This window comes from Lissotriton helveticus, chromosome 1_1 (assembly GCF_964261635.1).
Source record: "Lissotriton helveticus chromosome 1_1, aLisHel1.1, whole genome shotgun sequence".
In the NCBI taxonomy this organism is placed as follows: Eukaryota; Metazoa; Chordata; class Amphibia; order Caudata; family Salamandridae; genus Lissotriton; species Lissotriton helveticus.
In genome coordinates this window covers 361,183,088-361,208,459 of record NC_136057.1, presented here as the reverse complement: position 1 = coordinate 361,208,459, position 25,372 = coordinate 361,183,088, and the positions used below count along the sequence as shown (strand labels likewise).

Here is a 25,372-nt window from a genome sequence, read left to right as displayed (position 1 = left end):
TTTTGCTGGTTTTCTGACTTAGTTGACCTGGGACCCTGCTATTCAGGGCCCCAGGCCTACTGCTCTCTCTGTAAAATGGATTCCATGTACCTTAGGTACATATCTAAATTGGATACTGAGTCACCTTATCAGTCCCTGTACAGTGTACCTTAGGTACCCAGGGCATAGGTGTACCCAGGGCCTACCAGGGGCTGCAGCATGTATTATGCCACCCCTGGCTGGCCATCCAAATCTGACACAACTGGCTGCTTGACAGCTGGGGCAAGGTGGTGTAATCACCCTTTGCTTTAGATATAGTATACCTATATCTAACCCTAAAAATGGACACACAGATCTCCTATCAGTCACTCCTATGGCAGGCCTTAACAATCCTGAAGGCAGAGTGCTTGGAATCGTGTGAGATGGTGCTCTGGCATGAGCTGAGCCTGTCTGCGGCTTTCGGGATCCATCCCTTAGCCGTTTCCATGATATCGCATACCATATACTCTTAAGTGCATTATAATCCTCGCGGTTATATGCCAACTCTGGTATCGCTTTATCAAAACATGTCGAGTAAGGTGTCATACGAATTGGAATACTAACCCCTCGCCAATTCTGGCGACGGGGTTAGCATTCCACCCTTCTAGAGGGACACGACATGTATGTAACCCCTAACCCCGGTTAAAGTCAGACAGAGCCTTAGCATCCACAAAATGGATGCTGCCACCGAGACACAAGTCTGCCCTCCTGCTGCTGGGAGTCCTCCCAGAGCAGGAGATAAGGACAAAGGGTTTCCTGCCAGGGGCGGTGCCAGCACCGTCCCAGACAGGGTTTTGTGTATTCTAGGTAGGCAGGGCTTTAGAGGAAGGTGACTGCAAGTGGCACCCCGGTGCTCACTGTGCATAGGCCGGCTGAAACCAGTTCCAGGGGCACTCCAGCCCCTGGCCTGGGGAAAGCCCGCCAAAGGAGAGGGGTGTAACCACCCCCCTCCTAGTCCCACCCATAGGGCAGGACTTAGTCGCGTGCCAGCCCCTTTTTGCAGGATAAAGGTAGGAACTGGCCCCCTTCCAAATCAGATCATCTTTGAATCCTGAAACTACTTTCCACGAAAGGAACTCAAGACTTCTTCCTAAGATTTCTCCCTTGTGACTAAGGAGTAGTCACCCTGCATCCGCAGGCACCATCTTAAGAACACTGCGGTCTGCTGCAAGTCTCTCCTCCGGATCAAGACTGCCCAGCTCGATGAGAACCGGCTTCCCTGGCACCTCTGACCTCTACCTACATCATCAGTCACGCTGAGATTCGTGGGTGTGACGAGACCTCGAGGGACCGGCCATCTTCAAGACTGCACGACTTCTGCACAGCAAGCCCGCCGAGTAATTTCCTGGTGAGTGCTTTGGGGTCCGAGAAGCCCCGACCCTGAGCAGCTCCAGCACCGAAGTGCAGCCTCCCAACATCTCCACGATCTGCGTGGGGCCCTTCTGCTTTTTGCTGCTCACCGCGTTGTTTGGCTACTAGCCCGCTGGCTTGTGGCCTCCTGAACGACGCCCGACGACATCACTGCTGCTAGTCTGGTTGCTCCAGACTGGCCCTTGCTCCCTTCCAGAAGAGGAGCACTCCGGACCCTCCTGGTCCACTCAAGACGCCATTTTGAGTCCACCGCGTGGGCTTGAATTAGCCAAGGCTTGTTGCCCAATCCTGGGTAACTTCGACGCCGACAGCTTCATCCATCGTGGGACAGCTCGCCTCTCCATCCTGGTTGCCGACAACGCCTCCTGGTCCGTGAGATCTGCAGAGCCAGCGTCGCCCACTCACCTAGTCGAGGTGACTTCGCCCGGTGCCATCCTGGTGCCCACTTAATCACTGGCTAGTGATTCAAGAACTTGGTCCCCTCTGCTTTCAGGTTTTCTTCTTCCTTGATCCAGGCTTGGATCCATCGAACTTTCCTTCACTGGTCGCCTGCCAGCAACTTCCTTCTTCCAGGCTCCTGGTCCGGCAACGAGATTCCCGACGTCTTTTCAGACCTATGCAGCTGCAGCCCCTGGGCTAGGTAACTTCGGCACTTCGGTGTCCCAGCATAGCCTCACTATCCTAGGGTCAGGATCCACTGTCGTTTTCTTCCTACCAGGTCGGGTTCGCCCGTGAACACTAACTTTGCCTTTACTAGCTCCCATAGACTTTGTCCCGCATCCCGCGTGAGAGTGCACACTCTGCACCCGAGTCCCCTAGGTCTCCTAGAAGTAATCTAACGATTCTATAGTCAAGTCCTAGCGAGTCCAAAGCCTATTAGTACTGTACTTACCTGCTAGTAATTTCGCATTCCACTTTTAAAGTATATGGTTTTTCGTGCCCCTCGGGCATTTGTGTATAACGTGCTAACTTAAGTATTTTCGTAAGAGCTTTGTTGTGTGCCTAGCACCCTGTCCTCATAAAGAGTACAGGGTTGTTGTGATTCTAATAAATACACTGTTTATTTTCATAACACTTGTGTGGTGTCCTTTCACTGGGTGTTCAAGGGGTAATGTGATGGTAAAACAGCTGGCTTAACACGCCCTCTAGAGTCTTAGCCTTAGACTGCTCGTATCCATGCTACTAGGATAGCTGGTCTATAAGGTTGACTTGCAACCAATCATCAATAAGGGTTGTTTGGACTGATATATAGTGATCACTAGAATAGTGAACACTGCACATCAGGCCAACTTCTCACATTGGTGAGCAGCGGTTGGGATTTGAGCTTGCTGTTGTTTTACCACACATATCCTAAGAATATCATTGTGAAAGATCACATAAGTACTAAAGGTACGTATAACTTAGCTTAGAATACTCTGAGTTCTACTGAACCAGCTGTTGTAGCTCCTAGGGCCTAGCACACCCTAAACTACAACTCTAGCAAGGGATCAGTAGGCAAACATATAGTGTAGGTAAGTGCACCACTTACACCTCACTAGAAAAGCATGTCTACCCATGGAGAGTCTTCAGAGACTCCCCTTGTGGTTATTGACCCTCCACAGGTCACTTCAAGATATGCAGCTCTCAGTTTTCAGGAGATGAGACAAGTGTGTACCTCCAGGAAACTGAAACAGGGGTCTAACCCCACCATTCCCTTTCTGATAGGTCTCTTAGAGGCCTATGATGCGAGAAAGATTTCTCAGCTAGATGGGAATATGCCAGCCTTAGAGGGTACCACTGGGGATCCAGACCTCCACAACACTGTAAATGCAGTTGAGGAGGAGGATCTAGAGGAACTCTCTGAGGGTGAGGCAAACAAGGGTCCTGAGTTAGTCAGCAGACTCACTAGGGCCAACTTAGACCTACTTGGGCAAGGATCTGGGGGACCCCCAGTACTGACCCTGATGAGGCCTAACCTTGGAGTTAGGAGAGATAGATCTCTTTCTAGGGACTCCATTAGATCTCTGCACTCTAATGCCTCTTCTCAGAGGAGAAGGAACTCTCCACAGAGGAGATTGACTTCCCCTCAGAGAAGAGAGCATGAAGCAAGGATGAGACAAGCTAAACTGAGGATTGAAAGGGAAGAACTTGCCCTGGCCAAAGAGAAGCTTGCCTTTGCTAGAGAGCAGCAGATGAGTGGGTTAGCTCCCACTGGTGGTAGCAATCTCCCAAGAGATAAAGAGAAGGGTTTAGATACTAAACACCTGACTAAAATAGTGCCCCCCTTTAAGCAAGGGGATGACATCCAGAAATGGATGGATGGCTGCTCTGGAGAGGGCCTGCACTGTGCAGTGCATTCCCCAGAGTCAGTGGGCAGCTATACTGTGGCTCTCCTTTGATGGCAAAGGTAGAGATAAGCTCCTCACTACTAGAGTTGAGGATGCTAACAATTACCAGGTCCTGAAAAATGCACTGGTTGATGGGTTTGGCTTAACCACTGAGCAGTACAGGTTGCAGTTCAGAGACACCCAGAAAACTCAGTCTCAGGACTGGTCTGACTTTGTTGATTGTGCCACTAAGGCTTTGGAAGGCTGGCTACTGGGTAGCAAGGTTACTGACTTCACTGGATTATATAATCTTATTATGAGAGAGCAAGTCTTAAATAATTGTCAGAACCAGTTATTACACCAGCACCTGGTAGACTCTGATCTGACCTCTCCACAAGAATTGGGTAAGAGGGCAGACAAATGGGTCAGAACCAGGATTAGGCCTAAGAACCAAGGTGGTGACCAGAAAAAGGAATCAACCAAGCCTCAAGAGAAGGGTGGGAATAAATCTCAAGATCAAACCACATCAGGGCCCCAAAAATCCTCTGAGGGGGGTGGGTCCCAGAATCCTTCTAATAACCAGAAGAAACCTTATTGTTATCCCTGTAAACAGGTGGGTCATTTGAAAACTGACAGCAGTTGCCCAAAGAATAACAATAAGGAAAACATACCCCCAAGTAACATTCCCAAACCTCCTGTTACTACTAGTAGTAATCCCCCAGGTGGTGGGAGTGCCCCCAAGAACTTGGGTGCATTTACTTTGGGAGTTCCTGGGGACTGTGGCCTAACCAGGTCCCCAAACTTAGATACTCTTGTCTGTGAGACTGGCATGGGGTTTGCCAACTTCACAACTTGTCCCAACACTTTGGGCAAGTACAGACAGGAGCCCCTCATCAATGGTATAAAAGTTGAGGCCTATAGAGATACAGGGGCTAGCATCACTATGGTGACTGAGAGTCTAGTCCCCTCAAGGCAACTTTTACCTGGTGCCACATACCAGGTGACCAATATTGATGGAGTACAGAGAGATCATCCCATGGCAGTGGTCAATCTCAGCTGGGGAGGTGTCACTGGCCACAAGAGAGTGGCAGTGTCACCAAACTTGCCTGTAGATTGCCTACTGGGGAATGATTTAGAGCTCTCAGCCTGGGCTGAAGTAGAGCAAGAAACCCATTCTAAAATGGTAAACATCCATGGTAAGGTTAGTGGGGCAGTGTTAGTCACAGCCCCAGTCCAAGATGTCCTCCCTGAGCAAGTCAGGAGGGTTGTGCCAGTCACAACCCCATCTCAGACAACTTCCTTCCCAGAACAGGTTGTCAAGGCTGTCATGGTAACAGCCCACACCCAAACTGAGCCCCCTCCTGAAAAGGTTGGGAGAGTTGTGATGGCCACAGCTCAAACTCAGACAGATGATAGTGTTGTGAAGCCTGAAACTATGGATCACTCCACTCAGACAGAGAGCATGGAGGAGGAAGAGAAATCTCCCTCCCACCAGACTTTAGGAAAAGATCAGCCTCCTCAGGGAACTGATCTGACCCCTTGTGAAGAAACTGCCCCAGAGGTAGTCAGGCCTAGCCTGGCAGGGCCCCTGATGTCAGTGGACCCTTCCAAGATGGGACCCAGTCTGGAGCAGGTAACCTGCCCCTCTCTACCCTGCCTCAGTCAGCCCAGGGCTGTAGAGGTCAGGGAGGCCAGTGTTGGACCCCAAAGGGCCCCCTGTCCAAAAGAATTCCCCAATCAGCAGATTAAGGGCACTGAAGCTAGTAGTCCTAGCCAAGTGAAAATAAAACCAACTCCTGAGGGATCCCCCTTAAATTTAGTTAGGGACCTCCCACAGATGGACACTGTTGGGCACAGCCAAACCTGGGACCTGAGGGCCCCAGACCTGACCTGTCCCTCCAGTAAGCCAAACAGAGGGACCCAACCTCCAGCTGTAGGTAGCCAGAGGTTGACCCTGAGAGCCCAAAACAACTCAGTCTTGGAAAGAAAGGCCTTTATGGTGGATAGTGATTGGAGGAAGCTGAGCCCAAAATTAGTGGAGCCTCACTTCAGTACTCCATTTCAGCACCAGCCTGTTACTTTGCCAAAACACACCACAGGTAGAGATTCCCTATGGTGGAGACCCTCAGACACCCTTAGGGTGAGGGATTGCTCAGTGGACCATGAGATAGGGGGTAACCATGCCAGTGCTGGTACTTCCTTATATGGCCACTCAGGCAATATAGGCTTACCTGGCAAGGCTAGCCTTATCTCCTTTCGTTTGGGGGGGGGTTATGTAGGAAGGTAGATCCCTGACTATGGTTGCCCCCAACTTTTTGCCTGGTGTTTTGCTGGTTTTCTGACTTAGTTGACCTGGGACCCTGCTATTCAGGGCCCCAGGCCTACTGCTCTCTCTGTAAAATGGATTCCATGTACCTTAGGTACATATCTAAATTGGATACTGAGTCACCTTATCAGTCCCTGTACAGTGTACCTTAGGTACCCAGGGCATAGGTGTACCCAGGGCCTACCAGGGGCTGCAGCATGTATTATGCCACCCCTGGCTGGCCATCCAAATCTGACACAACTGGCTGCTTGACAGCTGGGGCAAGGTGGTGTAATCACCCTTTGCTTTAGATATAGTATACCTATATCTAACCCTAAAAATGGACACACAGATCTCCTATCAGTCACTCCTATGGCAGGCCTTAACAATCCTGAAGGCAGAGTGCTTGGAATCGTGTGAGATGGTGCTCTGGCATGAGCTGAGCCTGTCTGCGGCTTTCGGGATCCATCCCTTAGCCGTTTCCATGATATCGCATACCATATACTCTTAAGTGCATTATAATCCTCGCGGTTATATGCCAACTCTGGTATCGCTTTATCAAAACATGTCGAGTAAGGTGTCATACGAATTGGAATACTAACCCCTCGCCAATTCTGGCGACGGGGTTAGCATTCCACCCTTCTAGAGGGACACGACATGTATGTAACCCCTAACCCCGGTTAAAGTCAGACAGAGCCTTAGCATCCACAAAATGGATGCTGCCACCGAGACACAAGTCTGCCCTCCTGCTGCTGGGAGTCCTCCCAGAGCAGGAGATAAGGACAAAGGGTTTCCTGCCAGGGGCGGTGCCAGCACCGTCCCAGACAGGGTTTTGTGTATTCTAGGTAGGCAGGGCTTTAGAGGAAGGTGACTGCAAGTGGCACCCCGGTGCTCACTGTGCATAGGCCGGCTGAAACCAGTTCCAGGGGCACTCCAGCCCCTGGCCTGGGGAAAGCCCGCCAAAGGAGAGGGGTGTAACCACCCCCCTCCTAGTCCCACCCATAGGGCAGGACTTAGTCGCGTGCCAGCCCCTTTTTGCAGGATAAAGGTAGGAACTGGCCCCCTTCCAAATCAGATCATCTTTGAATCCTGAAACTACTTTCCACGAAAGGAACTCAAGACTTCTTCCTAAGATTTCTCCCTTGTGACTAAGGAGTAGTCACCCTGCATCCGCAGGCACCATCTTAAGAACACTGCGGTCTGCTGCAAGTCTCTCCTCCGGATCAAGACTGCCCAGCTCGACGAGAACCGGCTTCCCTGGCACCTCTGACCTCTACCTACATCATCAGTCACGCTGAGATTCGTGGGTGTGACGAGACCTCGAGGGACCGGCCATCTTCAAGACTGCACGACTTCTGCACAGCAAGCCCGCCGAGTAATTTCCTGGTGAGTGCTTTGGGGTCCGAGAAGCCCCGACCCTGAGCAGCTCCAGCACCGAAGTGCAGCCTCCCAACATCTCCACGATCTGCGTGGGGCCCTTCTGCTTTTTGCTGCTCACCGCGTTGTTTGGCTACTAGCCCGCTGGCTTGTGGCCTCCTGAACGACGCCCGACGACATCACTGCTGCTAGTCTGGTTGCTCCAGACTGGCCCTTGCTCCCTTCCAGAAGAGGAGCACTCCGGACCCTCCTGGTCCACTCAAGACGCCATTTTGAGTCCACCGCGTGGGCTTGAATTAGCCAAGGCTTGTTGCCCAATCCTGGGTAACTTCGACGCCGACAGCTTCATCCATCGTGGGACAGCTCGCCTCTCCATCCTGGTTGCCGACAACGCCTCCTGGTCCGTGAGATCTGCAGAGCCAGCGTCGCCCACTCACCTAGTCGAGGTGACTTCGCCCGGTGCCATCCTGGTGCCCACTTAATCACTGGCTAGTGATTCAAGAACTTGGTCCCCTCTGCTTTCAGGTTTTCTTCTTCCTTGATCCAGGCTTGGATCCATCGAACTTTCCTTCACTGGTCGCCTGCCAGCAACTTCCTTCTTCCAGGCTCCTGGTCCGGCAACGAGATTCCCGACGTCTTTTCAGACCTATGCAGCTGCAGCCCCTGGGCTAGGTAACTTCGGCACTTCGGTGTCCCAGCATAGCCTCACTATCCTAGGGTCAGGATCCACTGTCGTTTTCTTCCTACCAGGTCGGATTCGCCCGTGAACACTAACTTTGCCTTTACTAGCTCCCATAGACTTTGTCCCGCATCCCGCGTGAGAGTGCACACTCTGCACCCGAGTCCCCTAGGTCTCCTAGAAGTAATCTAACGATTCTATAGTCAAGTCCTAGCGAGTCCAAAGCCTATTAGTACTGTACTTACCTGCTAGTAATTTCGCATTCCACTTTTAAAGTATATGGTTTTTCGTGCCCCTCGGGCATTTGTGTATAACGTGCTAACTTAAGTATTTTCGTAAGAGCTTTGTTGTGTGCCTAGCACCCTGTCCTCATAAAGAGTACAGGGTTGTTGTGATTCTAATAAATACACTGTTTATTTTCATAACACTTGTGTGGTGTCCTTTCACTGGGTGTTCAAGGGGTAATGTGATGGTAAAACAGCTGGCTTAACACGCCCGCTAGAGTCTTAGCCTTAGACTGCTCGTATCCATGCTACTAGGATAGCTGGTCTATAAGGTTGACTTGCAACCAATCATCAATAAGGGTTGTTTGGACTGATATATAGTGATCACTAGAATAGTGAACACTGCACATCAGGCCAACTTCTCACAGTGTCTTAGTACTGGTATGGCTTTGCATGGGGCTGGTCAGAATAGAAAATCATTGTGTGAGTGTCAGTACTGGCAAGCTTTGCATGTGGGTGGTCAGGATAGAAAGCCAGTGTGGGAGCTTGCATTGGTGTCTCAGCAATGGGATAGCTTTGCATGGGGCTGGTCAGGATAGAAAGTCATTGTGTGAGACCTTGCCTCAGTATCTCCGTACTGGAAAAGTTTGCTTGGCTGGGCAGGATGGAAAGTCACTGTGAGAGCTTGCTTTGGTGTCTCAGTACTGTTATAGATTTGCATGGAGCTGATCAGGATAGAAAGTCTTTGCGTGAGAGCTCAGTGGGTGTCTGAGTACTAGGATAGCCTTTCATGGGGCTGGTCAGGATAGAACATCATTGTGTGAGTGTTCAGTGAATATTTCAGTACTGGCCAAGCTTTGCGTGTGGGCGGTCAGGCTACAAAGCCACTGTGGGAGCTCACTTTTGTGTATCAGTACTCGGATAGCTTTGCATAGGGCTAGTCAGGATAGAAAGTCATTGTGTGAGAGCTCTTTCGGTGTATCAGTACTGGGATTGCATTACACAGGGCTGCTCATGATTGAAAGTCGAAGTTCGATTTGATTCGGTTTCTCAGTACTGGGATACTTTGTATGGGGCTCGTCAGGATAGAAAGGCATTGTGTGAGAGCTTGGTGGGTGTCTCAATACTGGGACATGGGGCTGGTTAGGATAGAAATCACTTTGAGCAGCTCTATTTTATGTCCCAGTACGGAGACAGCTTTGCATTAGGAAGGTCAGGATAGGAAGTGATTGTGAAAGCTCGGCAGGTGTCGCAGTACTGGGATAGCTTTACATTGGACTGGTCATGACAAAATGTCAATTTGAGAGCTTGCTTCAGTTTTGCAGCATTCGAATAGCTTTTCATGTGCCTGGTCAGGATCCAAAGTGATTGTGTTAGAGCTTATTAGCTTATTAGTCTCAGTACTGGGACAGTAGCTTTGCATATAGCTGGCTAGGATAGAAAGTCACTGTGAGAGCTAGTGTCTGTGTCTCAGTACTGGGATAGCTTTGCATAGTGCTGGTCAGGACAGAAAGTCACTGTGAGAGCTAGAGTCTGTGTCTCAGTACTGGGATAGCTTTGCATAGTGCTGGTCAGGACAGAAAGTCACTGTGAGAGCTAGAGTCTGTGTCTCAGTACTGGGATAGCTTTGCATTGTGCTGGCGGTCAGGAGAGAAAGTCACTGTGAGACCTTGCGTCTGTCTCAGTACTGTGATAGCTTTGCATAGTGCTGGTCAGGACAGAAAGTCACTGTGAGAGCTAGAGTCTGTGTCTCAGTACTGGGATAGCTTTGCATTGTGCTGGCGGTCAGGAGAGAAAGTCACTGTGAGACCTTGCGTCTGTCTCAGTACTGTGATAGCTTTGCATAGTGCTGGTCAGGACAGAAAGTCACTGTGAGAGCTTGCGTCTGTGTCTCAGTACTGTGATAGCTTTGCATAGTGCTGGTCAGGACAGAAAGTCACTGTGAGAGCTAGAGTCTGTGTCTCAGTACTGGGATAGCTTTGCATAGTGCTGGTCAGGACAGAAAGTCACTGTGAGAGCTAGAGTCTGTGTCTCAGTACTGGGATAGCTTTGCATAGTGCTGGTCAGGACAGAAAGTCACTGTGAGAGCTAGAGTCTGTGTCTCAGTACTGGGATAGCTTTGCATGGTGCTGGCGGTCCGGAGAGAAAGTCACTGTGAGACCTTGCGTCTGTCTCAGTACTGGGCTATATTTCAATGGAGCTGGTCAGGTTAAAACTCATTAGCAGGTATCTCAGTGCTGGGATTGCATTGCTTGTGGCAGGTCAGGATAGAACATCATTGCAAAGGCCTTGGTGGGCATTTCAGTATTAGGACAGATTGGCGTTCACAAGGTAGGATAGGAGCGCACTGTGAGAGCTCGGTGGGCGCCTCAGTGTTGGTATTGTTTTAAATGGGGTAGATAAGGATCGAAGTTCAATCTAAGAGCTTGGTGGGTCTCAATACTGGGATTGATGTACATGGGGCAGGTCAGGAGGGAAACGCATTGGGAGAGCTTGATGGGCATCTCAGTACTGGGATTGCTTGCACGGAGATGGTCAGTATTGAAGTGCATTGTGAGAGCCAGTTGGGCATCTTCATGCATGAATTACTTACATGGGGCAGGTCAGAAAGGAAATCCATTGAGAGCTTCATGGGTGTCTAAGTACTGGGATTTACTTTTATGGGTTAGGGTGGGATTTAAATGCATTGGGAGAGCTTGATGGCACCTCAGTACAACTTTGAATGGGGCAAGTCAGACGGACAGTGAACGAACTGGACATGTTTTTGGAATGTTCTGCTTGCTGAAGCCTTACACCAGGACAGTTGTATGGCTGCAAAAGTATGACCCTGTCTCAGAAACATTCAGTGCACTGTTTACAGTGAGGCATCTTGACCAATCCTTTTAACATGAACGTTTTCTCTGTTTATAATAGGCGCAGACAGCAATGCTCAGGCTCTTTTTTGCTTCCATAGATCCCCATATAAAACACTTCCACACATGAAGGCGCCCCTTTGGATTCTTAGGCAAAGAACTTTCAAACAAACTCACTATCCAATTTAGAACTAATCACAACTAGTTCACCTTCCGAAACATGCCTAGTGTGTAGGTAGACCTCTCTTTGGACCCTTCTGCTGATCCAGTTTCATCAGGTTCAATTTAAACTATATTACTTAGCACCAAGAGGCACTCGTAAGTGGGGGAGATCATTGCACCTTACAAGAGACACATCAAATAAAATGTAAACATTTTTAAACCTCTGTGGACCCAATGGTTACCTTTTGGCATTCTCTTCAGGTAGCTGAAGACGGTGCTCTGATCGATGATACTCTTCGCTCTAAAGAAGTGGATGCTGGGAGGGAAGGTCCCCATCCTGGTGGTTTCTATCACCTCTTCCTGCTTCAGCTTCATGAGCATCTGGTTGGCGCGGTCCTCATCTGCATCCAGCACGATGTTGCCACCCGTAAGCATGGAGAGCTCCTTTTCCATCAAAGAGTCGCGGTCAAGGGGCAACGGTACGAGGTGATCTACACAGGTCAAGCTCAGGAGAAGCCACGCTGAAGGCCAGGTGTGGAGGAATCCCATGATTACCTGTTTACTGAGGTGGGGAGGACACAAATACACAGGTCAATGCACATTTTAATGTACATATGAGGGCATTTCTAATTACAAGAAAATTTTGTTTAGGTTAAATGAATTTTAGTTAGCATAACCAGCCTTGAGTTGACATGACTAGGCCGAAGTAAACCAGTGTTGATATTCATTGTACAGTGAGGGAAAAGAAATATGGTTTTAAATTACATGAACGTGTTTCCTACATGCATGTCTCACTTCTATGTTTTTTTCATTTTAGAAAATAAACAAAATAGAATTCTTTTAACTTGCACTGTTTACTTTCCAAGCTGAAATGTATAATTTTGTGTTCCTCAGGAAAGAGACTATTTTTTTAATAACATATTTTTGGGATATAGACCTGCGTACATATATATCGTCCAATGTATGATATTAGCAATCTTTATGCGCATCTACATAGTGTATTACAGTTGAAGTGTTGTACATAGAGTCATAAAATAATGCTCAAACATCCAGAACCCGCCCACCTCCCCACACCTACTAACTATCTAGCACCCTCCCCCTCTTGAACCCGGCTCACTTCTATAGTATCACATCATAGAGGCATCAGGTCTGACATAATTTTTCAGTAATGTTAATTTTATGGTGTACACCTCTACACCTTGCAATTATGCAGGGTTCATGTAGGATCTGAGAATAATGGGTACACGGCACCTTAAAAATGGCACATTCTGTATATTGTTTAATGCAGGGAAGTTTCCGCAGAAACAAATGATTCCAGTATAGCATCCTATTCCAAGGAAATCGCATTCTTCTTCCTTAAACCTCTATTTTCCTCTCTCCTAATTGCCATGCTTACAGCCCTGCCCCATCGAACTACCTCTCAGTGCCAGGCCAGTGCCGTTGGAGGTTGTGCAAATTTCCATTTCATCGTGATTGAGCCTTTCGCCAATATGAGTGCCAAATTGGCGAATCTGGTATCTGTACCTTATTTTTTGTGCTTCTTGCCTATACCCAAGATGCAGCGCTCTACTGAGTCTCCTCCCATTACATGTGATGATTCACCGAGGAGTTTATGTACCATCTCCCAGAAGGCGTGGGCATGTCAAGATCATGTGCATGAGGTCAGCCGACTTTGCATGACATCTAGGACACAAATCTGTGCCTTCAGCGAACATTTTTCTCAATTTGTAAGGTGTCAGATACGCTCTGTGTATCATCTTAAACTTCGGGTTCCGGGACCCTTTCTTTGGGTGTTTGAGCACTCTTCCCCATTCCTTGTCCGACACGTCATGACCAATGTGTCTGGCCCATTTATCTCATGGACCTGATAGTGGTATAGCAGTATGGGTACGGATACTTCTGTATATCAATCTGGTGAGATGTCCCCCATTACCAATTAGGTGCAGCATGTGTACTAGTGCATGTGTCTTAGGCTATGTACCATCAAGCGACCAGGTACTTCTTATAAATCTGGTGACACTGGCATGAAGTATGTCTAGTGTATTGGGTACGCCTTGCTCTCACACAAATGTGTCATGATCCATAAGCGTATGGTCTGCAAACAGCATCCCTTCTGTATTCACTTCCTCATCTGCCCACTTACTCAAACTTTGCATGGAAACTACTCTGGTTGGCGTGGGGATTCCCATTAAAGGGATATTAGAGGCATATGGAACCATATCCCCCGTATACCTTATAGCCCTTTTCCAGTATGTGATGGCTACTTTCAGAAGAGGTGGGGCCATCGAGATGGATCTACTCCCCAGCAGCAGTAGAGTATGGAGCAAACCCTTCTCCCAATCTGTCATGGACATCCCTATCTCCTGCAAATTTTGTCCCGCTGTCCAGTAGGAGAGCCACTGGAGCTGGCTAGCATAGCAATATGCCTGGACATCAGGAACCCCCAGGCCCCTTCTGCCCATATCTAACTGAAGCTTCTGGAAATTCACCCTTCTACGTCCCTTGCTCCAAATTAGATCAGAAAGCATTGTGTTTAGTGTTTTGAATATCTGCGCTGGAATCAATATCGGCAGATTGGTAAAATAGTACAATAATCGGGTCAACATGACCATTTTGAGATGGCCACTCTTCTTGCCACAGAGAGTGGTAGTGAGGTCCAAAACACTATCAGGGATTTAAGTGACTTGATCGTACACCCCAGGTTACCATCGAGCATATCCTGTGGTTCCCTATATACTTGTATGCCAAGATAGTTGAATGTGGTAGGTGCCACAGGAATCGCCCCCTGTCCAAAATAAACAGGGTCATTGCGGGCTGAGTCCTTGAAGTGATAAGCATATGATTTGGATTCATTGATCGACAGGCCGGAGAGTATCTGGAATTGTCTGAATACCGTGGGAAGAGGCTCATTAGAACCCCGGAGATTAATGAGATAATGTATGATGTCATCCGCATACGCGGAGATAGTGTGTTGAGAATGATGCCCCTACCCATCTTGATAGCCAATGGTTCAAGCGCCAATACAAATAGCAGGGGCGACAGAGGGCATCTTTGTTGTGTGCCCCAGGCTATATGGAAAGGCGGGGATATATGGGCTCCTGTCCTGGCCCGGGCCATTGGGGCCATATATAGTAACCTGGCCCAATTTAGATATTTATCTGGTATCCCTAACAGTGGTAATGCTCTTAACATATAGCACCAGTGTAGTGTATTGAATGCCTGTCTCATATCCAGCGAGATACTGCCTACGTCTGTATCAGCCGCATTGGTCTACATGTATCAGGTGTGCGAGGTATGGTTGTAGCCTATCAGCAAGTACTTTGCTGAGGATTTTATAATCCGTATTCAGAAGAGAAAGGGGGCAATAGCTCGATATATCGCTGGGATCCCTGCCTGGTTTTAATAGAGATACAACAAGAGCCTGTCGTGTGGTGGGGGGTAGTGATCCTGCCTCAAGCACAGTACTATGTAGTTTTTCTAGGTGTGGGATTAACTGTGTTGAAAATCTCAAGAAAGAAGCCATTTGTAGAATATGTTTGTGAGAGAGCGCAAACTGACCTAAATGTATGAGTACATCACACTTACCTGTAGTAAGCACAAATCATGAGGAGAAATGCCATGAGTGCTAATAGTATCTGTAATTATATTCTGAATGTATAGCTAATGTAGAGATTTAAGTAGAAGTGGAACTAATACAGAAATGTGTGACACTATATGATTTTAGTAGATGTGATTATTTCTGAATCCATGTCGTGTAGCTGTTAAAATGTAAGATGGTATGTGGTTAAACGCAGAATGTGGTAGGCCTCAGGGCCAGAGCTAAAAGGGAAGGTGTTTCTTTTCACGACACAGATTGTATTAATGTTTTGGTCATTGCATTAAATGGGCCATGATTTATAGAGATGTTTACTGAATAATAGAATAAGAGTATTAACATGCTTTAATTAATGAAGAAGTTGAATGCTATAATCATGATGAGAAATATTGTAGGCCTGAAATGTTTTAACATTGATTTACACGTACATGTCTGGGCTGAGAAATGTTGCAAGCCTTTTTGGAAGTCTATGAGAGTTGGGTTCTTGGCTGCAGATATCTGTCTGCAAAGGAAAAGGGGGGATCCAATTATAAATGAATGAATAGAGGTCTGTTCAGTAGACGGCCCAGACATGGAGGAGGGTTCCGGAATGTTTAAGGGGTATCAGCGGGCCGGAGAAGAGTCTGAGAAGCAAGGTCAACTCTAACGTATGAGGCCCAATACAAGGCATCATGGAAAAAGCCAGAAGCTACACCACGTGAGGGGCGTCTCGCAAGGGGCGTCTCAAATGTTGTTGACTGTTTTGTATTAGGGACAGCACCCCTGGGTGGAGTTAGAGCAGATACCTGAGGACCCTTTAGAGAGCGGATGGGTAGGCAGAGAGGGGTCATGACTGGAGAACTATAGGTTTTCACCAAGAGACTTAGAGTGAGTGACTTCCCTTGGGGGTTATTCACTGCTGACACCTTTGTTAGGTTGGGACTTGGTTAAGTAGGGATACCATCTAGAGCAGGGTAGGGACAGCCTAACCTGTGCGTTTTCCTCCAACTTAAATGAAGGAGAGATATGCGTCAATGCTGATAGCTTTATTATTCTTAGAACTTGTGTTAGTGATTTCTGTTGCTCGTCTGAGGGCTTTCCGAGAGCACATGTATGTAATTGGACCTGTGTATCTCGTGAATCTCATTCTGAGATGCCTGTATTTGCAGCTTATCATATCCTTACAATAAACTTTTGAAAGCTAGAAGTTGTTTGTGATCTTTGGGAGCAGAGTCCTTTATTGGGTGAACTGGTTTGGTAACAGGGGCACTTTCTTCCTCCAAGACAGGCAACAAAGGTTCAGTCGACCAGATCGAGGTTTGGATCAATAGTGATGAGGTATCGATCAAAATCTCGCCCTTCCAGTTGGTAGCTATAGAGGATGGTTGCCTTCTTGAGGACGGTGACCTAGGCCAGGTTAGCTTACCCCAAGGCCCCTAGAGATCGATGATCGGAAGAACAGCCCGCTGAAGAAGATCCGGATGACGTGAGACAGAAAAGGCAGCAGTATCGGTCGAGAGTGAGTATAAAGGGTTATGCGTGTTAGATTGCGGTGCTTTGTATTGTATCTATGTTGTAATGTCTGGCGGAGTTGAATGTCTGTAGAGTGACTGTGGAACAGGTTGTGAGCGCGCGCAACCGGTGGAAATCTTAAGTTCAAAGAGAGCTTAAGTGGTTCGGGTGTATCGGACACCCAGAGTAATCGTCAACTAGTGTGAAGGGGGTCATGAGGTACCATTGATCACCCGAAAGACCGAGATAGGGGGACCGTAAGAGTGAGTGCGTGAGTAACGGACGCTGGTCGGAAGTTACTGTGTGTGTAAGCAACCTATCAGAGAGACGATAGACATTTCGTCAGTTGAGTTGACAATTACATATAGACTGTGGACGTACAGTCGAGAGAAGTGACCGCTTGGTCGGAAGTAGTCATTTTTCGGTGTATGAATGGGACGCATGCATAACCGGGAGACGAGTTGAGAAAGGAGGGGTGCTGCTGCGAAGCGGAGAAAAGTGACGTCAGGAAGTGTCGCGCAGTGATTGGCTGACCGGAGAAAGACTGCGCCGTGATAGGCCAGCTAGCAAAGACGTCAGAAAGTGTCGCGACGTGATTGGCCGACCGGAGAAAGACCGCGCTGCGATAGGCCAAGCTAGCAAAGCCGCGACAGGATTGGTGGATTGTCATCAGGAAGTAAACAGAGTAGCGAGACTGGATATTGTGCGCATAATTATGAAGTGTTTTAAATGGCTGAGAGCGGTGTTTAAAAAAGAGAAGCGGGGATCGTATGAGGGGGAAGAAGCCCCGCCGGAGGGTACGCCAGCTCGTTACATGGCAGTGAATGTTGGGCTGCATACGATCCTTTGGATATCAGAGTGGAGTAAGATTACTGAAGGAAATGAGGAACTGACGTTCCCGAAGTACGGGACGTTCAGATTAGAGGTGTTACATCGATTAAAATCAGTCATGACCTCAATGAGACCCTTGCCTAGACCGACCCAGTTTGAAGCTCTTGATGCATGGATTAGGGCAGCGCATGAAAAGAATATGAACAGACGACAAGAAAGGGTGAAACGATCGGTAAGGGCAGTGCAGGATGCCAGGTGGGATGCGGATGCTAAAAGATGGAGAGTGCATAACATGGAAGTAAATAAACTGTACCCAGTGTTAGAGGTGCCCGTAAATAAAAGCCCCCTAGAAGAAGATGATGAGAGCGAAACAGAGGACAGCCTGATAAACAGATTACTGACAGACAGGCCACCCCCGTATAATAGAGCAGGGGGAGAGGTCGAGAATACTGAAGGAGGAAAGGGGGGCAATGCAGGAGAGCATAGACCGCTTCCCAGTTCAGAGTGGGATCCTGAGGCAAAGAAAGAGCTGTCCCAGCCTAGTCAGGTGCAACAGGTAGTCGGGAGGTTTGTGGTACAAAGAGCGCCGGAAACGGAAAGCGCCACATCCTACGCATTACCAGATGCACTACAGGTACCTGTTACCATAGGTCCTATAATATCGATATATGACCAAGAGAGAGCAAGAGGGGAAGAACGGGTACGGAAGGACAGAGAAAGAGCAGAGAAGGCAAGAAGGAACGATACGATCAATTCCCCAAGTCAGATGCCGATACCGAGAGAGTGGAGCACCCCGATGCACACAGCAGGGGACCCAGGAGGAGATCCTGGGGGCCCTAGATGGCCAGTGGATCTGAGGGGATCTGGACGAAAATCCTTTCAAGAGCTAAATGAGTACATGAAGCAGTGGGATGAGGCAGTGAAGGCTCAAAAGAGCATCATAGCTGCGGAAGCTGAAAGGGAAAGTCAGGACAGCCGAGCTCGGACTCACTGCGGGGCTGGGGAGAGCAGCCCGGAGTGGGACTGTAGAGAGAGAGATAGTAGGGGAGTCACCCATTGGGCCCGGAGTGGGAATAGAATAGATTTGGAAAACGGGGGCCCCGGGAGTGGAGGGGTGGCGTGCCCAATACTCAGTGAAGGGGAGAGGAGAGCGCAAGAGTACAGAAACAGCTTTAAGTGTCCACACTGTGTGCCCGGCACCAGAGAACTGAATGGGAGTTGTGAGAGGTCGCACCATAGTCCCTGTGATGACGGAAATGAGCGCAGCCCAGGGAATATGGGGAACCAGGAAGGATCGTATCAGATACTGAGCGATACTAGGCAAAGAGAGAGTAGAGACCAGAGGGAAAATAACAGAGAGGTGTGCGGTGAGAGGAGAGAAGAAGAAGAGAGTGGGCAGAGCAAGAGTAGGGGTAACAGGCCCGTGTTCCATCACCTTCCAAGATCGGATGGCCGAGCATGGGACCTGGAGAGATGGGAGCAAGGGAGGGCACCCATTAACTCTCCCGAGCCCAAACGTAGAGCTCGAAGTTGGGATGGTAGGGAGACCAGTGAGCCCCCTTCGAAAGACATATTGCGAGCTGAGATAAAAGCCAAGAGACTCGATGTCGCCAGTTTAAGGTCAGACCTGGATGACATGGTAGATGGTACCCTGCCTTTAGAAAGAATGGAAATGTATGAACAGGATGAAATACTGTATATGGCAAAGGACATTACTCGAAAAGCGAGAGCAGTCCATGAGAAGTTAGTCGAACTAGCAGGCAAATATATGGTGGACTTGTCAAGAACCAAAGCATTACAGGGTAACCATAGGCTACATTATACAGATCGAGACCTAGATGAGAGGAGAACGATTGGGCTGAAAACGCACATAAGGGAACTGATCGCTGGAATAAGGACATGGAGGGCACTAGATAAGTGGGAAGAGAGGTGGTCCAAGAAAGGGACCGGCAGGAGAAGCACGCTTGGTATGACACCAGGAGGACAGCAGGGAATAGAAGCTTACCCTTTGCGTGAAGTCGCAAATGGGAACTATGTACATGTCCCTTGGAGTAGGGGAGATTTAGCTGCTTTTACCACCTCCTTCCCCAAATTACGGGAAAACCCAGTGGAGTGGTACAAGCAAGTGGAGAGATTTGTAAAAATCTCAAAGGTCCTATGGATAGATCTGAACACGCTGTTTGACATTGTAGTACCAGGAGATCTGTGGACAGCATGCAAGGTTAGCGCTGAGTGGCCCACAACGGAGCCAGAGAGAGATGCTAAGACTAATGGGCCGTCCGAGATTGTGATGGCAAAATTCGAGAGAGTGATGACTTGGCTGAAAGAGAAAGTGCCAATGCAAGACATAGATTGGGTCAGAATAGACCGAACAAGACAGGAACCCAAAGAGACAGTCCACGAATATTACGAGAGATTGCTGAAGGCGTTTAAACAGTATAGCGGCTTGGATGTAATGGATCCAAAAGACATAGGGCAATTCGTGTCCAAGTTCGTCCTGGGACTGAGGCCGGATATTAGTTTAATGATTCAGCAACACTCGATTTGTTGGCAAAGTAAACCCCTAGACGAAATACTGAGATATGCCAGGTACTGCTGTGATGAGATAGACTCCAAGGCTAAGAAACTAAAAGAAAAGTTGATGGTGGTACAGATGCAGGCAGCAGGAAAGGGGGGACAGCAGCAACAGCAGCAAGGGACAGGTACAGGAGGAAAGAAGCAGTACAGTCAGAACAAGGGCAATGAGGAGAGTTCCACCTTTAGACCCAGAATAGACATAGCTGCCTTGAAGAAAACGACTAGGTGCCACCAGTGTAACGAGGTGGGGCATTGGAAACGCGAGTGTCCCTACAATGTAGAGATAGGAGAGCAAGAGAAAGAGGAGGAAGAGGTCCAGAGCGCGCCTACAAGAGGGGTGACGCCATACCAAGGAAAGGTGCTCAAAGGGGGGGGGGGCTCCTCCCCGAGCCCAGTTCCCGCAACCTCCTCGAGTAGGGACTATGGGTAAGACCTATAGACAAATGCCCCTGTTTGTAGAAGGGGAAGAGTGCTATTATGTGGACCCATTAACCGGACAGAGAGTGGAAAGAGAAGACTGCACCCTTGGGGCAGCCTTGGAGGTGGACCAGAGGGGACCCTATGTGGAAGCAGAAGTAGCAGGGTGCCCTACGACATTTCTGGTGGACACAGGAGCCACTAGATCCACGATCAGATCAGCTGCAGTTCCAGACCTGCCCATGTCTGGAGAGACCATACAAGTGGTAGGGGTCGCAAACAGGAGAATAACCAGCCAATTGACAGAACCGGTACAGGTGAAAATAGGGAAGTACAGCGATGAGCACCAATTTGTGGTTTGCGATTCAAGCCCTGTGTGTCTGCTAGGAAGAGACCTGTTGTGTAAATTGAATTGTACTATATATTGTACACCTCAGGGAGTGGAGGTATTGACCAATGATGATGATGCAGACTTCAAAGTTGCAAACTCAAGAATATGCGTGGAGCTGTATCCTACTTTAACAGTAGATGAGCTCCCCTGGGACTTGAGAGAGACAGTGGCACCAGAAGTATGGGATTTCACTGGGGAAGAGATAGGATTGGTAAAAGGGGTGGACCCAGTGAAAATTGTAGTGAAACCGCATGCTGAGTTCCCAAGAACACCCCAATATAAATTGACTCCAGAAACGATTGCAGGCATAAAACCCGTGATCGAGTCCATGATTAAACAGGGAATACTGAAAGAAATCGTGGGTAGTCCATGCAACTCCCCGATTATGGGTCTGCAGAAACCAAATGGGAAATTTCGGATAGTACAGGACCTTCGAAAGATTAATAACATAGTCGTTTCGTGTTGTCCAGTGGTACCGAATCCATCAGTGATACTGTTTCAGATTCCATTCCAAGCTGAGTGGTTCACTGTGATCGATCTTTGTCAGGCTTTCTTTTCGATCCCTCTGGACGAAGAAAGCCATTTTCTTTTCGCATTTAAGCTGGAAAATCGCGTCCTAACATGGTGTCGTATCCCTCAGGGGTATACAGAGAGCCCATCGATCTTTAACCAGCTTTTGAAGAAAAATCTTGAAAGTCTAGTGCTGCCCCAGAAGTCAGTTCTGGTCCAGTACATAGACGACCTCCTCGTGGCGTCAGAAACAGAAGAAGCTTGCAGGGAGGACTCCATTGCTTTGTTAAATCACCTAGCTGCCAATGGGCACAAGGTGTCCCCGGGAAAATTGCAGTACTGCCTGACAGAAGTGCAGTACTTGGGACACAGAATAGAGAAAGGCAAACGAAAGGTGTCACCAGACAGGATAGAGGCGATCATGAAAATGAATGCGCCTAAGACACAGAGAGAGGTCAGGATGTTCCTAGGGATGGTGGGTTATTGCCGACAGTGGATCGCGAACTTTTCACTGAAAGCAAAGCCCTTGCAAAAACTGACGCACAAGGAGGTGAGCGATCCGGTACCATGGGACAAAGACTGTTTGATGGCATTCCTACAGCTGCGAGAGGACCTGTGTCGTGCTCCGGCATTGGGAATGCCTGATTACAATAAACCATTTTTTCTTTACTGTTGTGAGAGAGAAGGTTGCGCGTTGTCTGTGTTAGTCCAAATCCATGGGAATGCCCGTAGACCAGTTGCTTATTTCTCGGCTACTTTAGACCCAGTAGCCGCAGCGTTGCCCGGATGTCTCAAATCCGTTGCTGCAACGGGTGTCAGCATTGAGAGATGTGAAAATATCGTCATGGGGCACCCGTTAGAGGTGTGCGTGCCCCATTCTGTTGAACTGTTGATGACCAGGACCAAAACACAGCATCTGACCAACAGCAGGCTCACGCGATATGAGCAAGTTATTCTTGCTGCAGAGAATGTGACCCTCAAGAGATGCTCTGTTTTGAACCCTGCTACCTTGATGCCACTCCCAAATGATATCGAGGATGATGATGAATGTACAGACCATGACTGCCTCGATGTGACTGAACTATGCACCAAACCCAGACCCGACATCGTAGATGAGCCACTGACCGACCCAGACGAAATTTTCTTTGTCGATGGCTCATGTGTAAGAGACGAAGTTGGGCAGTTGAGAGCAGCTTATGCTGTTTGTACAATTGCTGGAGTTGTGGAAGCTGGGTGCCTGGAAGGAGTACACTCCGCTCAGGTAGCCGAGATTGTTGCCTTGACACGTGCGTGCTTGGCCAGCAATCAAATTCGAGTCACCATATACACCGACAGCCAATATGGTTATGGGGTAGTTCATGATTACGGGCAGTTATGGTCTCAAAGAGGCTTCATGACCTCTTCAGGCTCTCCCATTCGCAATGGAGAGTTTGTGCGCCTGTTGTTAGAGGCGTTGCAGTGCCCAGCAGGTATCGCAGTTGTAAAGTGCACCGCACATACCAGAAATGAGGACTTCGTTTCGAAAGGCAATAGATATGCTGATGAAGTTGCGCGGTATTGCGCGGAACAAGGGTACTCTTTCACAGAGGTGGAAGTGGGTGGAATAAATGTAAGGACTGAATTAGCCATGATACTGGAAACTGTTGATACTTGGGATGAACTGTCAAACATGCAAGAAAATGCTCCTGATATTGAAAAAGAAACATGGGAAAAGGCAGGATGTGTAATGGGTGAGTCCCATTTTTGGGTCTCAGCAGACGGCAGAGCAGTGTTGCCCAATGAGATGGTGAGTCCAATGGCTAGACTCATACATGGTCCCGTACACCTAGGGAGAGATGCTATGCTGAGAGTGTTTAGACAGACTTGGTACAATCCTAAGTTTAGAATAGCAGCAGAAGCAGTGTGCCAGCGTTGTGTGACCTGCCAGCAGCTGAACGTAGGAAAAAGAACACCAGTTGCACTGAGCCACATAGGAAGGTCTGGAGGTCCATTCAATAGAATGCAGATAGATTTCATTGAAATGCCAAGGTGCAACCGCCTCCGCTATGTCCTGGTGGTTGTTTGTGTGTTCTCCAGATGGGTTGAGGCATACCCTACACGTAGGTGCGACACCCTCACAGTGGCCAAGTTACTGCTTAGGGAACTCATTCCGCGCTTCGGGGTGCCGGCCTTTTTGGAATCAGATAGGGGAACACATTTTAACAGCGAGCTTGTGAAAATGATTTGTGCAGCTCTGAATATCGATCAGAAGTTGCATTGCAGTTACCGACCAGAAGCCTCAGGAATTGTGGAGCAGATCAATGGCACGATCAAGGCCAGAATAGCCAAAGTTTGTTCCTCAACGACCCTGAGTTGGCCTGACGCCCTGCCATTGGTTCTCATGAGCCTTCGTAGTACCCCAGACAGAAGAACGGGGTTATCACCACATGAGGTGTTAATGGGGAGAGCAATGAGGCTGCCATCTGTCCCAACTACTGCACTGTTAAATATCACAGATGATATGATCCTGGACTATTGTAAGGGGCTGTCTGACGCCATTCGTTCTGTGTCCCTTCAGGTGCAGGCTGCCGAGGTTCCATCGTGCCAGGGCCCGTGCCATGACCTGTACCCTGGGGACTGGGTCCTGGTGAAAAAACATGTGAGAAGAAGCTGCTTGGATATTCGTTGGCGTGGGCCCTTCCAGATCATCCTGATCACGAACACAGCTGTGAAGGTGGGAGGCCTGCCCAATTGGATCCACGCGTCACATACGCGAAGGGTTCCAGCACCTCGGGAAGAAACAGCTCCTCTCTCGGATAGACGTCCAGAAGAGGACCGAGAAGCCATAGAGGGGGCTAGCCAAGCTGTAGAGGTGCCAGCGGAAGCAGGGAACGAGTCTGACCAAGCTGAGGACGGTCAGTACAACAGCGAAACGGAAGACGCTACAGAAGGAGAAAGTAGCTGGGAGTACGAGTCAGACACTGACAGGTCTGACAGAGAGCGAGAACAGACAAGAAGGAGAAGGAGTAGAAGGGCACGTGGAGAAGCTAATTGGCCGCAAAGAAGGAGCTCTAGCCTGAGGTCAACTCCAGAGGTAACCCTTCCTCCGATATCAGAAGACTCAGACCCGGAAGAAGGTGCTCAGGGCGCTGAAGCACCCGACCGAAGAAGGTCAAGAAGAGTGCGTGTGCCTAACAGAAGATACTCCACACCTGAGTGGACATATCTGGCGACAAATGTCTGTGAAACCGGAGACAGGGAGGATCCGAGCGGTGGTGGTGTCCAGTTCTGAGCCCATTGTCACCGTGGAAATACGACTGTTGGTACCCGGAGTCGAGCAAGAAGGGTCACTAACATTCATGCTCCCCAGACCTCCCCGCCTCAGCAAGTTAAAACACATGTTTCTTTCAGAATTGCAATTCCCCGACTTTGGTACAACGATAACAGCACATGAAGAGCACAATCTTCGTTTGGAAATACTGAACTTTGCTATCGAAGCTGCAGGAACAAACCTGATAGTAGACTGTTAAAGGACTTTGTAAATAAAGCAAGCAGAAAAAGAAGATTACCTAGCGCCCAGGAAGCAGAGAATTTTAGGGAACTTCCCTTGAGTTGATGGAGAAGGGCTAGGGTTGTCTTTATTGAACTGTTAAAGGACTTTTGCGAAGAAGGTTGTCAGCTTCCAGTTGTGTGGATTCTAAAGACAAAAGGATTAAAAAGAGACTGTAAAGGAACGAGAGGAAAAGAACTTTTTGCTAAGATAAGAGAGAGCCATATTGTCTGACGAAATGGAGGCCGGCACCCAGAACCGCAGAGCTAAATGTATAATAGGTACACTAATAGTAGGAGTGATAATATTAATAGCTTTAGTGGTAACAATTTCTTATGTAAAGGGACATGAGGAAGAGGCAAAGGTAACTGATGTGAATTCTGTAGAAACGCTTACACCTACTGTTGCTGGTGAGAAAAGGGAAAATACTCAAGAGAAAGCGTTATTAGCTGCAGAAGCCCGCAGGTTACACGTAGATGAGTCCCAAGGAGACTTTAGGTCAAATGCTTATGCTAAACTTTTATATGAATACGTGGATGCCATGGAGGTTAAGGATTGTTACGTCTGCATGCAGTTGCCGGCGTCTGTAGATGAAGGCATTAGATACCATCACCTCCCGCTGACATATGGCATTACATGTAGCTTATTGCTTAGTATATTTTATGAGAGAGATAGTTTCGAATACTATTTCTCCAATTATGATTCAGTGTTGCCAGAAGTCCCAAATTATAAGCAGA

At 48.4% G+C, this 25,372-nt stretch overlaps 1 protein-coding gene across 3 annotated transcripts in view; it reads right to left on the bottom strand.

Moving 5' to 3' along the window:
- The window catches only part of LOC144808610 (adenosine deaminase 2-like), a 773,449-nt gene that overhangs the window by 457,479 nt on the left and 290,598 nt on the right, over nucleotides 1-25,372 (bottom strand). For all 3 annotated transcript variants that reach the window (XM_078673649.1, XM_078673650.1, XM_078673648.1), the window contains one exon: nucleotides 11,537-11,856. In XM_078673649.1, coding sequence (XP_078529775.1) covers nucleotides 11,537-11,843 — 307 coding nt within the window. In that variant the 5' untranslated portion in view covers nucleotides 11,844-11,856. The remainder of the gene's footprint in view (nucleotides 1-11,536; nucleotides 11,857-25,372) is intronic.